At 36.9% G+C, this 14,205-nt stretch overlaps 2 protein-coding genes across 2 annotated transcripts; both read left to right on the top strand.

Annotated features, from left to right (window-relative positions):
• The first annotated feature begins 857 nt into the window (after window positions 1-857).
• Window positions 858-6,635, top strand: LOC149039586 (uncharacterized). Its single transcript, XM_089181944.1, has 2 exons — window positions 858-1,565; window positions 5,782-6,635. The coding sequence occupies exons 1-2, from the start codon at window positions 1,163-1,165 to the stop codon at window positions 6,105-6,107; spliced, it is 729 nt and encodes a 242-aa protein (XP_089038070.1). The 5' UTR covers window positions 858-1,162; the 3' UTR covers window positions 6,108-6,635.
• Window positions 6,636-10,506: 3,871 nt separating this feature from the next.
• LOC149039587 (uncharacterized) lies at window positions 10,507-13,577 on the top strand. The gene is made up of 4 exons (XM_089181948.1): window positions 10,507-10,688; window positions 11,926-12,125; window positions 12,501-12,634; window positions 13,165-13,577. The coding sequence occupies exons 2-3, from the start codon at window positions 11,965-11,967 to the stop codon at window positions 12,628-12,630; spliced, it is 291 nt and encodes a 96-aa protein (XP_089038074.1). The 5' UTR covers window positions 10,507-10,688; window positions 11,926-11,964; the 3' UTR covers window positions 12,631-12,634; window positions 13,165-13,577.
• Window positions 13,578-14,205: the final 628 nt, after the last annotated feature.

Genomic DNA, 14,205 nt, shown 5'->3' on the forward strand with positions numbered 1-14,205 from the left:
TAAACCGTCCTTTGATAAAAGTGTTATTTAACGTTCTTTGCAAAGGCGAATATTTAAGTCTGCTAAATAATTAGATGGCTGAATTACATCTCAAAGGTGGTGAAAATAACAGCATAAACAACTGAAACAGCTTAACAGTTTCCTGCGGAAACTTCGCCAATTCACAGAAACTCATTCCCCATGAAAGGGACACATACAAAATTGATTTTTCATCCTTAAAAAAAAAAGACCATCTTCTTATCTTGTAAATCGAAACACAATTTTAATTGGGCGACATCTCTTATTTGATTTCTGATTATAGATATCTTTTCTTTTTACGCACTTTCTCATCAATGCACAAATTCAATCTGGCGACCGGAACTCCGAGGTTTTTTTTGACAAAAAATTTGCTAATTAATTTAGTGCCATCATAAGATTTATTTCATAGCATAAATTGCTTTCTGATGTTTACTTTGAAAACACAATAAATATGCCAGAAAGCTTGTAAATCAGTGGAAACACTTAAGCACGCTCGATTGGACCCAAAGATCTTCCACTTACACCTTGGTATTTTCTTAAACGCGCCAAGCAGATGGAAAACCCGATATAGTTCCGCATTTAATTCTTTTAGGACAAAAATCTAGAAATGATTAGACAGGACTACCTTGGTTAAGCTCTAATTCATTTAGCATCTGATAAAGTCGGCAAACTCAAAGAAAACTTTTATCACAAGGGTACGGATTGCAGACGATATTTATTTTTCGTGTGGCAGCCATTACCGACAAATAAAGAGCAATTTTTGTGTGATTTATCCACCAGAAAACTTGGTATTTTTCAGCCAAGCCAACGATTAACACATAATGGCTTGCCAACGTGATTTCAAAACGAGCTGGAGCAATATGAACTAGGTTTGGAAATGCACTTATTTCGAAGACAGGGGCCATATGCGTCAATCCCGCCTGTCTGAGGCCCCCAAAATCGACCACTTGCAACAACTGTGTGTATCAGCTGACATCAAAACGGAGCGCAGCGACTTGTTGCACGTGCAACCATGGAATATCGATTTCACGAGCTGTGCATGACATAAACAGTCGCAGTTTGATCTAAAAACATATGTAACCGTGGCGGAAATCAAATTTTACAATCAGCAGTCGATGCCACTGCTGAGGAGATATACAAGAAAATGTACGCCAGAGGATTTGGGTATAGTAGTCAGACTTACGGCCATTATAACCCCCAATACCACATTCCCCAGCAAAACTCACCGCACCATCCGCCTTATCAGCAGTACATTTACAACGCGCCCCGCTATGGATTTAACACGTTTACCCGTGGCAATCCAGCTCCGTTCAACCATATTGCAACATCACCCTCGGCGATCCATTATCCAGGAGAATCGCGCTTACCCGATCTGGCAAGTCAAAGAAAAAGCTACGAAGCTCATTGTCATTACTACTCGCCCTCGCCTCTTCCTCCGCAACCTGCCCATCAGCCGCCAGAGCCTCCGATACAGCGAGACAAGGAAACTGAACATGGCATACACGAAAGAAACACGAGCACGAAATTAACTGACAATTGTTACCCAGGTAAATAGAAGGAGATATATTTAATTGCAGTTTGGGCTTAACGCCGTCAGATTAAGACCTTTGGAAACAGGATTAGTAAGTGTGTAGATTCAACACTCTGATTGCGATGGATTACTCATTATATTACAGTTAAGAGTGTATTATACCTGCATTTACTTTAATTTTGCCTGATCGAAATTTGATGGAAACTCCGTGGATATCCAGGTCGATTGGAAGACCTTAGGTGATCGATTAAACAAAAGTGAGACACCTTGTATCATCCTTTCTCCCTCGGTTTCATCCTTAAGCTTCCCTACTTTAAACCTTTTCCTCAAGCAGGTCAGGAAAGGTCCACCTCCGGGAAAAAATAATCTGATCCTGAAAGGTTTATATAGTCGTGGTCGATTTGTCAATCTGCATTTTAAGTTCTCAAGCTCTCGGTCTTGTTACTCTTGACGGCCAAATTAGTTCCATCTCGAGTTAGCCGCTCTTTCCTGGTTGGAATTGTTTCTAGCAATTCAAGAAGGGAAGCAAGAATATTTTATTGTTGTCACAAAAAGCTGCACCTCAAGATTCCACGTCTCTACAAACCTCACATTGTACTATGTTTTTTTTTTGTTATAAAAGTCATCTTAATACTCCTAGAGTTGTTTCCAGTTTCGTTTTCGTAGCCAAAGTTATGATTTTGTTGGGTGTAATCAATCCACAATGTTTGTTGTTCCCGTTTATTTAAGTGCCATGCATTCAAAACTGTACTAACGAGATTCAGTGGAGCAATGACTGACATATTACTTAAAAGATCAATGCAATTCAATTAAACCATCTAGGACTTTACCTAAATCCTTCTTATCTATCTTTCAGGATCTGACAGATCTGCTCAAAAGGCACAAAAAAAAACCTTAATTTTTTTTTATTTCGTGTACCCAAAATGCGTGGATGAGTACATCCAAAGTTTTTTCAGACTTATAGAAATCGTTCTTGAACACCATGCATTATCAGCCAGAGTTCAAGATAAAGATTTCAGATTGCTGACCATTTTATCAAGACTTCTGTTTTCAGCTGTAAATTTCCTTTCAATCAATTCTTAAAATTTAATCATTGAGCTATAAAAGGATCTGACTAGAATCCGAACAAAAAGTTATGTTTACCTGTCGAAAAAACATTTTAAAAACATTTCTAGTTTCTGGGAACAGCAGTTAGACGAATTAACTCGCTGTGAATAGCAGACTGAAGAAACATTTTCCATCAAAGATAACGAACTCGGATACTTAAAATATAAAGCAATACTTTCACTGTCGGCTATGAATTTCTAACAACTCTGCAGAAATAAAGTGAATTTGGCAAAAGAAAAAAAAATGAGATGCTCTCTTATAAAACAAACGGTTCTTCCGGACCATCAGGTAAAACTGTCACTCCGAAGTTCAGTCACATACCGTGATAACATTTTAATACTGAATTAATGAAGGATGCAGGTATTTTTGCATGTGTTCCGGGGCAAATCCCTATCGTTAAATTATCGCTGCTTTCATATGTAACGGATTAACTTTTTCAAGGCAAAGAACTATCTTTGATCATAAAACAGATTTACTGAGAGTCCAAGGCAAACTTGGACTATTTGAAGTTAAGACCATAACTGATTGCACACGCACATCACCTCGCGCGGTCCATCACGTAGCCGTTTTACAGGGAAATAAGTGCCATATTGACTGGATTGGTCACATTTTCTGCGGAAACATCAAAGGGAACACGTCAGTGAGGGACAGCGGGTCACATTTTATTGCATAAACATTTGGCACAGGAACATCTGAAAATTCACTTTTCTACGAATAGAAATACATTGGTACTATATGCTAAAAGCATGTGTCGAAAACACGATTAAGATTATACTAGATATACAATAATCCGATTGCTGGCTGAGTTTATTACTGATTTTCGAGTACAGGGTACATCAGATAAGGTGGAATACGGAAATATATTCCGAATATACAATGCAAAAGAATAAACTTGGCTTTGATTAAATTTGCTCCAAGCTATTATCAATAAGCTGTCAAGGGAAGTTTTTCTATGCTAATACATGTTGTACGTACAGAATGAAGTTTTGAGCAAAATATAAGCATTTGATAGATGCATCGCATAGGATTAGGAGCGGCAACGATAAAAAACTCACGTTTATGCAAGCTGGCTTTTTAGAAGGCAGTAGATTTTGTAAGTCTTTTTAACGTGTGCGTATTAGAAACAATATTTCTTGGGTTCTTTGATTTAAAAACAGTTCGAAACAAAACTTCAGGCCAACAGAGGAGCAAAAACAATTGTCAACAGTATTTCATGGTGAAATAAACTTGGGCGGATAATTTCCTTCAAGCAAATTGACCAAAAGGCGAAACACGCATTAAAGAAGCCCCTGTCTCTTCGAGAATTTGTTTGTTTGTTTGTTGTTTTTTACCTTCAAGGTTTGCTTGAACTGATTAATGGTTCAATCATGTCTAAACCATGGATGTAGGGTCTGAGTTCATGCGATTATATTGACAAATGAACGAGGACTACATTTGCCGACAAAGCAACTGAATTACTACCATCTGCTGGTATCTAAACTTGCCTGCGAGGTAGATATTGATGTTTTTTCCATGAAATGTTTCATTAAGTACGTGCTCAATTAGCTAGCTTCAGAAGTGCTTTTTATGTTAACGACCAATAGGACTTCTTTAAAGCCTTTTAACGAAGCTCCTTTATGAGTCAGCGAGCCTCGAGTACCCGATGTCGTAATGTTCTTTATCAATTTGTTTCTTTCTATTCCATTTTTTTATCGTTTAAAGGATGACCTCGTGAAATGTGAACCATATGTCTGGTAGAAACCTACAAATAGAAATGACTGGAACAGGAAAGTCATTGGTTGAAACAGATGTGGGGAATTCTGCTATCTCTTAATTCGTTTGACCTCCTCCTCTGTTCGACCTTGAAGTTCGTTAGATGTATTATGATTTCGAGGTTTCTCACTTGACACTGTCCGCAATCAACCCTCGAAGTTTGGAGCATCCCTGATGCTTATCGTAGTATTGTTTGGTTACAAAACAAAGCATTTTCATTTAAAATTTCATTTTTAGAGCATCTTTCGCATCTCACAGCTCGCCAAAATTTCTGTCGCAAGGAGCTGAATTCATAACGACTCTAACAATAAGCTTATGTGAAATCTAAACTTCATCGTAATTTTTGAAAAAATATCAGTAACTCACTTTCATTATGCTGTGCGGCGGAGACTCGTAGCAACTACACTTCGATCGAGTTATATCTTTCTCGGGCTGAATCACACCGGTCCACAGTTCAACTACAAATGGTTGTTTTGAACTGACAAATTTTATATTAGCGCTCACTGATGCAACGGCAACTAAAAAACTTCGGCGTTGATCTTCACAAAATCCACAGCACCAACAACATCTAAATTCCCCCCTCTCTAGAACAATGTTATGTCAAAGACTATGAAATCTCTTCTCGCATATATGTATATATAGTTTTATCTATTCAAACTAATTTCCACCAAGGTGGTTAGTATGTTCGGATAGCGTCTTGTTTGATGAGCTATATTCAGTGATACGTTGATGTGTTGAACTGTTCCCCTTTTAATAAGTTTCATTTAACATGTTTAATTTTTTTTTTATTATAGGGAGGTTGATATGGTAATTAATTACATCGTTGCTGTCAAATTTGTTGTTATCCTGCTCATTCTGTAATTTTTGCACTGTCGTTGTTGTTATTGTTGTATATGGGGTTATTATTACTCCTCTTCTCCTCTTTCTTTTTACAATTTATGTCGTTGTTGTTGTTTTTTTCTTCTTCTCCTTCTCCTTTTTATTCCCAACTCATCATGACTTTAAATCAGTAGATTAAACTTTCAAAAGTGATGGAAATGTTTTCTTTTCTTTCCAATACCATTAAAAGATACCGGGATGTGGAAAACTTTTCAGTAAAGGAATTCGTCTTAATATAATACCAAATTTTCTGACCTGGCCCCTGTTGTTCGATAACGCTATTTACTGGATAAATCTCTGTTTTGGCGGAGACCGCACTATGTTCTGTTAACACTACCTGCCAGAGAGTGAGTTATCCGTAGAATAGCGTTATTCGCGGTGCGAACAACTGAGCTCTGATCGACTAGAAAATTTGTGGGAGTCAAAGTGTAGAACTATACTTGAATGATGTTGGGAATAAATGGCTTAAATTGACGCGTGTACTGTCTCCACAGTCGATGAAGTCGATGAGGATGAAGACGATGAAGAAGAAAAAACAGAGAAACCAAAAGGAAAAAAAAGAAAAGAGAGAACAGCTTTTACCACACATCAGCTACGTGAACTAGAAAACGAGTTTACTCGAAATAATTATCTCACGAGACTGCGACGATATGAAATCGCTGTTACCTTGGACTTATCAGAGAGACAAGTGAAGGTCTGGTTTCAAAACAGACGAATGAAGTGGAAAAGAGTTAAAGGCGAAAAGAAACCCGAGAAAAAATCTCCTTTCCAGATAATGCAACAGGAAAAAGAAAGGCTGCAGCAGGAATCCTGTACGTAACCAAGGAACGTAAATAACTACGAAGAGGGAGGTCTTGGTGTTTTTATGACCCCCCTCCCTCCCGACCCCTTACTAGTTTTCGTCAAGGGAAAGTTATCATTTCAAATAACGAAAAGTAGAGAAAATGCAGATGTCTACCCCCCCCTTCAGCTGCCAAAAAGACACTTTGATAGGACCCCATACTAGAGCATCTCTCCTACCCATTCCCGACTAGTAACCTGGCCTACTTTTCAACTGTCTCGCAACTTTTAAAGTGTAAAAAGAAAGAACAACTGAATATTGACGGATTTCTGATATTTTTTTTTAGCATTTTGTCCAAAATTAAGACAAGAATATTATATGAATTTTTTTCCGCACGTAAGCTAAGTTATCTATTTTGTCTTCAAAGCAAAACGTAATAGGTATGCTCGTGTGGAGAACAAAAAAAACGTAAGTTAATATTCTTTACCTGTAAATAAACCTTAGTGTCATTTTTTCTAATTTTGCATTATCATCTTGGCGTGAAAAATATAATGAAAAATAGATCAAGAACGAACAACTGTTAAACTTAAGGAGGAACTTGACATGAGAAATTCAAATGAAATTCAACTTCACACATTGGAGAAGAAATTCATGAACAAAAAGATAAGAAAGATACAGAAAGCCTGGCTCCATGGATTCGATCTTTATTTTTAATAAAAAGCGGATTTAATTACTATCTTAGAACCTCTTAAGACCCCTTTTGAGCAAAAGTAACCAGCTTTTTCCTCATTACCAAACTCGATGTAAATTAGTTACTGCGACAAATAAGGAGAGCGACCGAAGATGTACAATTTTTTTCCTTATCCCCCCCTCCCCCCTTCTCAGAAATCTGCTGCCCTCTCCCTTTCCACCTCCCCTGAAGAATTCGATATTGCTCATCTCTCAACGGTGGATAATGATTTTTGCTTCCTGATTGGCTTTTAGTTCACAAGTCTCGAGGCATTTCTTAACTTACAATCATCTGCAAACGCACAGAGTTTTCTCGTGTGTGGGTTCGTTTGGTTTTTGCCCCGACTCTATTTTTTTTTTGACAGAAAAATCTTAATGGAATACACGGTGTAGTAAAACCGAAAAATTTCCATTATAGCTGATGAAAACAGAAAGCCATACGAATTTCCGTTTAGGTCAGTTAGTGTATTTTAATTAAGTGACGTAAAGTGCTAGAAAACGCGAGTGATTAAGACGCGATTGCTCTTAGTTTTGTTTCTGATTGGACAAGAGGGTGGTGGCACAAGTTTTCTAAACCAACCACAGAGCGAGGTGAAAACGATGTGGCGTTTTTAAATAGTGCATAATCCATACTGCTATGCTCTGGTGCGCTTTACAACACTGTACGGGACTTCGGCCAAACTTCATTGAGCAGTTTAAAATTTTGAAAGAAGCGCGTGAGCAGTTTTTAAACGCCTTCGCTAACAAGAACAGAAAAAAGGCTGAAGACAGAGCCTACTGTTTACCTTCATTATCCGGGAAGTCTAGATGGTATAACACTTGGCAGATGTCTCAGCAAAAGTAGCATTTTACGTCAGTTATTGTAAGACCCAAAGTTCGACCTCTAGCTATGATATCATACTTTCTGGCCGACTGAATATTAAGGAAAAACGAGAAAAGTTCAGAACTGAATCTATGTTATGCTTGAAGGAGAAAAGGCCCAAGAATACAGAGTAATTTTAGTCCTAAGAAAAATAAAAAAACATGTTTTTAAGCCCTTTTTTTTCAGAACAAGTTCCCTCAATTTTTCGATTTTTCCAAGATTGCAACAGCATATCTGAATTACATGTAAAAAAATCAAACTTAGGAGACAGTACACACAAAAGATTTCCAAGGCTAATCCTTTAAAGCCAACAAAATGATTTCTAGACGTTAAACTGACACATTTCCATATCACAATAAATCCTTGACGACCAGAAGATGTAAAGCAGACCTCTTTTAATTTAACACAATCGACAGCATAATGTTCGGCTTCAAGATTTTCAATTGAAAAGAAAGGTTTGTAAAAATGCTTCAATAGAGCAGTCCCCGATAAAGCGAATTTACTTCGCGAGTTAAAACTATATTTTCACTGTCAGTTGGTTTCTCTCGAGTGGAATGAAATTTTAAATTTAGCGTTCTCATTCAAAACATCCGTCCTCCCTCGAAAATGTAAAAATATGGTCACAAGAAACAACGAAATCCCGGCTACAACACACGAAAAACAAAATCCGTTCGTCTACCATTATAGAAAACAAACACTCGACAGTTTTCCATTTCCTATTAGGTCCACAGTTTTTCAGCTCTTTCATTTATAATATCACATGCTCTTTATCTTTTAGCTTCCTTCAAAAAAATAAACTTAAAATATATCACAACTCCTAATTCTACAATAGCCTATCATTTGACTTGTCCACACATTTTTATAGTATCTGTTGTCCAGATACATTTATCTTGTAATACTTGTGAGGAACCTAAACTTACAAACCTTCATAGTTTTTACTGGGCTTCGTGACCATTATCTGTTTCTTTTCTATTTACCAATTGTTTTCGTTTTATATGTAATGGCAAATAAAAAAAAAATGAAAACGAACTTATGAAAATAAAGATAAGGCTGTAAGCTTGTCTTTCATTTTTTTTTTCTGTTATTCTTATGAAACTTTACTCACTTACAGTCCTGGTTGGACATAAACGCTGAAATAAATATCGTTCGTTTTAATCATACGTACATTTAGCCACGATTGTTCACATGGGAAGTTTTTCATGCATTTCTTTTAGAATCAAGACGGAATTACAACTTCGATTAGTCTATGTGGTTGTTTACGTTCATTGAAAAAGTAAAAGTCTAGTTTGTCAAATTTCAACATCAGTTGTTGGAAAGTAAATGAATGAAGAACCGAAAACACTTGCCATGGTCTAATTCTCAATTATGTTCAAGAACATTGTAAAGTAGCCGATCGACAGTTCTTCTTTATCAACATCGTTTCCCGACTAGAGCCTTTAAATCAATATTTCTTGCCGCCGTTCAAAAAAAGCTGAACTCCAGTCATTGCACTTCGCAATGACAAAAAAAAAGCAAAATGCGCAATTGAGGAAATCGTCAATCAATATTCTTTAGCAAAAAGGCAGATACGTGGACGAGAGGGAAGCTTGTTTGATTAAGTTGTCTATTTTATTGATTAGACCAACAAAAAGAGTAATTCGTTTCCTGTGGAGGACGACAGATGGAAATTAAAGTAATTCTTTCGTGGCAGCAGATATTGAAATGATTTAAGGATGTAAAGAAAGAAAACATACGAACCGGAAAAAAAGCTCAATGTGTTCGTGGCATATTACTCAATTTTGATCAGGACTAACGGAACCAATTAAACGAAAGGCAATTTACGGACTATCGATTTGGAGAGGTTTGAGTAAACAGCGTAGAAAGCATGAGACACCTGCCGGTTTTCTTCTTTCTTAATCACAATTCAGTAAAAAATTATTGACAAATAGAAAACGGGGCTTTTTGAATTTTCGATGTAGTACAATAGATACGTTTTGCTTAGGAGTTCACCTTTCGTACGATAACTTACCAGGAATTAACTTGTTGGCGTTGAAAAAGTCTCTTTGCTTTTCGAGAGAGAGAGATAAGAGAAGGAAGAGAACTGTCACTATAGTTCTAAACAATAAAGGCTGTTAAAACAGAAATATACCCCCAAGTTAAACTTTTAAATTATTTAAGTGTTCGTGCATAAAGGTCACTTCTATATCAACCGCCGTTTTTAGCGCCAGAAGCGTAAATCGATTTTATCAATATGAGGACAGTTTTAAAGAGAGTCAAATTTCCCTCGACACTTTTGGAAAACCATCTGGATGGAAATATCTCTCAGGAAAGATCTGTCTGGGCAGGATTGAAATCTGCTTCCACAGTGGACGTTTGTGAAGTTTTTCCTTTCAATGTTTCATTGCCGACGGATTATAACTGCCATACCTTGGCGGCTTTCGTCCTAAACAAATATGAAAGGTGGAGAACATTAAATTACCACGCTTGAAAGAACCAGCCCTTAGTGGCGTAAACGTCGGAGAAAATTTATAATCGCCAAATTGAAACAAAGAGAACAACTGATGCTGTTTATTTACTTACAATCTATAAGATATTGACGGGGGGGGGGGGTAAGGCTCATCACATCATATCTTTTATGAAGTTGTTAGAAAAGGTTTCTCGCATAAGGATTGCAAACCCTCTGCATCACCCATAAGTCCACGCTTAAATGAACTAACAACTCCCCCCCCCCCCCCCCCCGCAATTCCCTTCACCCCCAGCTTAGAGTTCACACCGACAGTTGATTTTCTTCGGAACGTGTGAAAGGGAAAATTGTTGAAGGCACACCGGAACTAATGAAAAATAAAAAAAGAAATGTTTAAATTCCTTAAACAGATTATTTCTTAGCAGATGGATCAGCGTAAAAATAGGGTTTAAATACGGATCAGAGTTTTACCATTTCACTTTTGAATTAGCCTAAGAGGTGAGCGTACGACTCGCTCCGAAAAAAGAAAACGTGAAAAGAACTTGTTTTATACATCTACATAGGATCAAACACTCTCTCTATCCCGGTATGTTGAAGATTTTCATCTCATACAATCTTGAATAATTAGTTTCGACATTTAGATGGATTAGTTTTTACTTCGTCAGGCTGTAGTGTGTACGATAAACTTGGTATAGACACACAACTTGCCATATCTTGTTGGAGTGTTCCGCGTCTTTTTGTTATTTTTACATGTTTTGTATTTCATTTTAAAAGGAAAAATTCTCAGGTTAACAAATTAACTCTTATGGAAGCTATACACCCAAAAGACGAAGAAAAGCTTGAGGAGGGCTTTTCAAGGGAGAAATTTCTTTTTTAGTGAATGAACAACACTCTTGTGATAAGTAACACATATTCAACCACCCTGTCCTCGGCCGAGTTGAGCCGTTTTTTTTTTTTTTTTTTCAATGACAAGACTCTTTACGTATGCTCGGAGTCAATGAATGTCCTTTATTCTTGTGGAATTTTTGGAGGGTTTCAAGGAGTGTACTTTAACCGAAAAATTTTACCTATTATACTTAATTAAGGTTTCAAATGCTTTAAGTCACAAGACAACATCTGAACCATTGTGCTCACCGCTTGAATCAAGTATTAGAAGCGTTAATCCTGCTTAAAAAGTTAACATTTAGCAATTTTTGGATCATTTTTTCTCAGCGACAAATCTTTTAAACGAATTCATTTAAATTTTTCCATTTATTGCAAATGTTTTCGGCAAAAGTTGTCCAAACACGATTTTTGTAACTCTCATCTGGAACGTATTGTTTTAGCGACCATTATTCACATTTTGGCAAAAACAAATTTTATCCCTTTTTTGGCGTCAAATCATTGTTCAAAAAATTGTCCGGATACGATTTTTAGATCACCTATTTGGAACATACTTTTTCAGTGCCCAATTTTCTTGAAATTCAACATCTTTGCTAACAAAACATTATCCTTTTAAGTTGGGTTTATCCATTATAACAAGATTTTGTCTAACCGCTAGTTTAGAAGCGAATTAAGATATTATAGTCATTGTTTGTTCAAAGCTAAAACGTTCGCTCATTAAATTTAGTAAAGCGATATCTTTTATCTGATGCGTCGGAAACTTAATGCAAATGCGTTTGATTCTGGTACTGAAAATCTTTAATTCCCATAATTTTATTGCGCCGACGGCTTTTCCTTTGATTACCCCAAGCGAAAAGCTAATCTTTTTAACTGGTCATAATGTATCTTGTTCGTAAGACCGACGCAATATGTGCTAATTTCTCTTTCATTTTTTTATCCAGTTGGCATTCTGTTATTGGCTGGTAAGACGTTACGTCGTTATGTTATCGTCGGTCAAAATATCACTCGCCCTAGTCTCTTTGTTGATCCTTGTACATGTAAACGAGGCTTTTCCGATGAAGGAGTGGCTACCAAGAAGATCTATGGTGAAAGACGAGGACAGTGCTATTGAACAGCGGTTTGATGAAGACTCTTACAGCAGGTAATATATATTGATGCAAGAAATAAAATTCTATTTTGCCTTTATATGATAAGATGAATTATACACGCACTTTGATTGGTTCGTACTGTGATTTATTAAAGGACAGACACGGATGTCGTCAACGTTGCATTTTTTTTTGTTTTTTTTTTTGGCTTTTTTATTATATAAAACAAATAGATTCCGTGTTGCCGTGGTTCTGTCCAAAAATAAATCAGAGAAGCGTCAAAACGTAGTGGGAAAATCAGTGACACACTCGATTGCGCCTCCTGAGCTACTGTTTTGTTCTCAGTTAGCGATTGGATGATTTGCCAACATTCTTGAAGGGTGAAAAAATAAATTGCGTTAAGCCCTCTTTTTTTTTCCCCATATTTCCAGCCCGATGAAAATTTTAAAGGAAGACGACAAAGAAGAAGACATGTTTGCTGACGATGGATCGGAAAGAAATTTCCGAAAAAAGGATTTCTCAAGGCAGTACCAATGTCGATTTGGTGGTTGTGGAAAATGAATGAGTAAGTTAAAAATATGGGGTAATTTTGTTGGAATTTTCCACTTTTTTTTTTTTTTTTTTGGAGGTAATTAAGTGGATGGCAGATAATGGGCTGTGGTAGATTATATTACTAGTGAAACCAATTGACTGACTGACTGACCGACTGAATAACTAACTGACAGACTGGTTGACTGACCGGCTAACTGACTGTTTAACTGACTGACTGACTGACCGACCTACCAACTGACTTACTATCCAGCTGACCGACTGACTGACTGACTAACAGACTTACTGACAGACTGACTGACCGGCTGACTGACCGACCAACTGACTGACTAGCTGACCGACTGACTGACTGACTGACCGACTGGCTGACTGATTGACCGACTGACAGACTGACCGACTGTGACTGACTCACTGTTTCACTGACTGACCAACTGAATTACTTACTAACTGAGACACTGACCGACAAACTAAGGTAATGAATGACCGACTGGTTGACTGACTAACAGATTTGTTCATTTATTCATGCATTCGGCTTTCTTTCTTTAGCATCCATCGGAATAAAGAGAAACATATGGCAAGGAAACAATAAACGAATCGAAGAAAAAGACAAGGCAGCTAAAACTTAACAAATTAACAGACCATTTGAAACAAAATGTAGGATGTTACTTCAAATCAGTATCATACAAAAGCAAAGCTTTTAAAAAGGTTTACTTGTTATTCTGTTCTCTGCAGTTAATGCTGTAAAAATGTCTCTTGTATTTTACTAGTTTACTTCAATCGAATATTATTCTTTGTTTTCAATCTAATCCTAATTAACGACATTCGAATGTTTTCAAAAGTTTATTGCGCACTACTTGTTAAAGAGGTATATGCAGTATCAATAAAAACAAGACTTACGTAGATCCCCACCGTAGAGGAGATGTAAGGAGTAAATAAAGATAAATTATGGATCAGTAGAATCCTGAGTTTTCGTGTTAAATTGTTCTGCGCCTATGAAACGCATATGGATATTTATAGCCAGCTCTAAAAAAAAGGACTAAAAAGTGAAAATTCTGGTCTAAAATAGGGTTTATGGAGAGGTGGGTGGTACATCCCTTAATTCTTTAACCCCCAGAGGTGTTTAACACTCAACTTCTCCCTAAGATATCTATACATTATCCAGCAAAAATGTAATGAGAATATTCAAACTTATATTATTATTTGGTAGAATTTGCTATCTTGATCTAACAGCAAATACTTGTAACTAATTTACAAGGAAATGTGTAGCGGCAAGAGGGGAGAATTAACAATCAGATCTTGGAAATTTAAAGGTTAAGGAATTCGAGGATTCCTCCTCTACACGCATAAACCCAAGCCCAACTCCCTGTGCCTCGTTCCCCGTCCCCTGCCCCTAACCCTACTCACCGGGAGTGCCTGTGACAATTTAATTTACAGATGCCACCGTTATATGGAACAGGGGATCTGAGTGCCACAGATTTGTCATTTACCATATTTTCCAGGAATAGTTCTATTAATCTAAACCTACAGTGCAACTCATTTCTTTTAAATGTCAACCTTAAGGAAAACTTGAGTAACTGGTTACAAAGA

This window comes from Pocillopora damicornis, chromosome 9, assembly GCF_964200805.1.
Source record: "Pocillopora damicornis chromosome 9, jaPocDami1.2, whole genome shotgun sequence".
NCBI lineage: Eukaryota > Metazoa > Cnidaria > Anthozoa > Scleractinia > Pocilloporidae > Pocillopora > Pocillopora damicornis.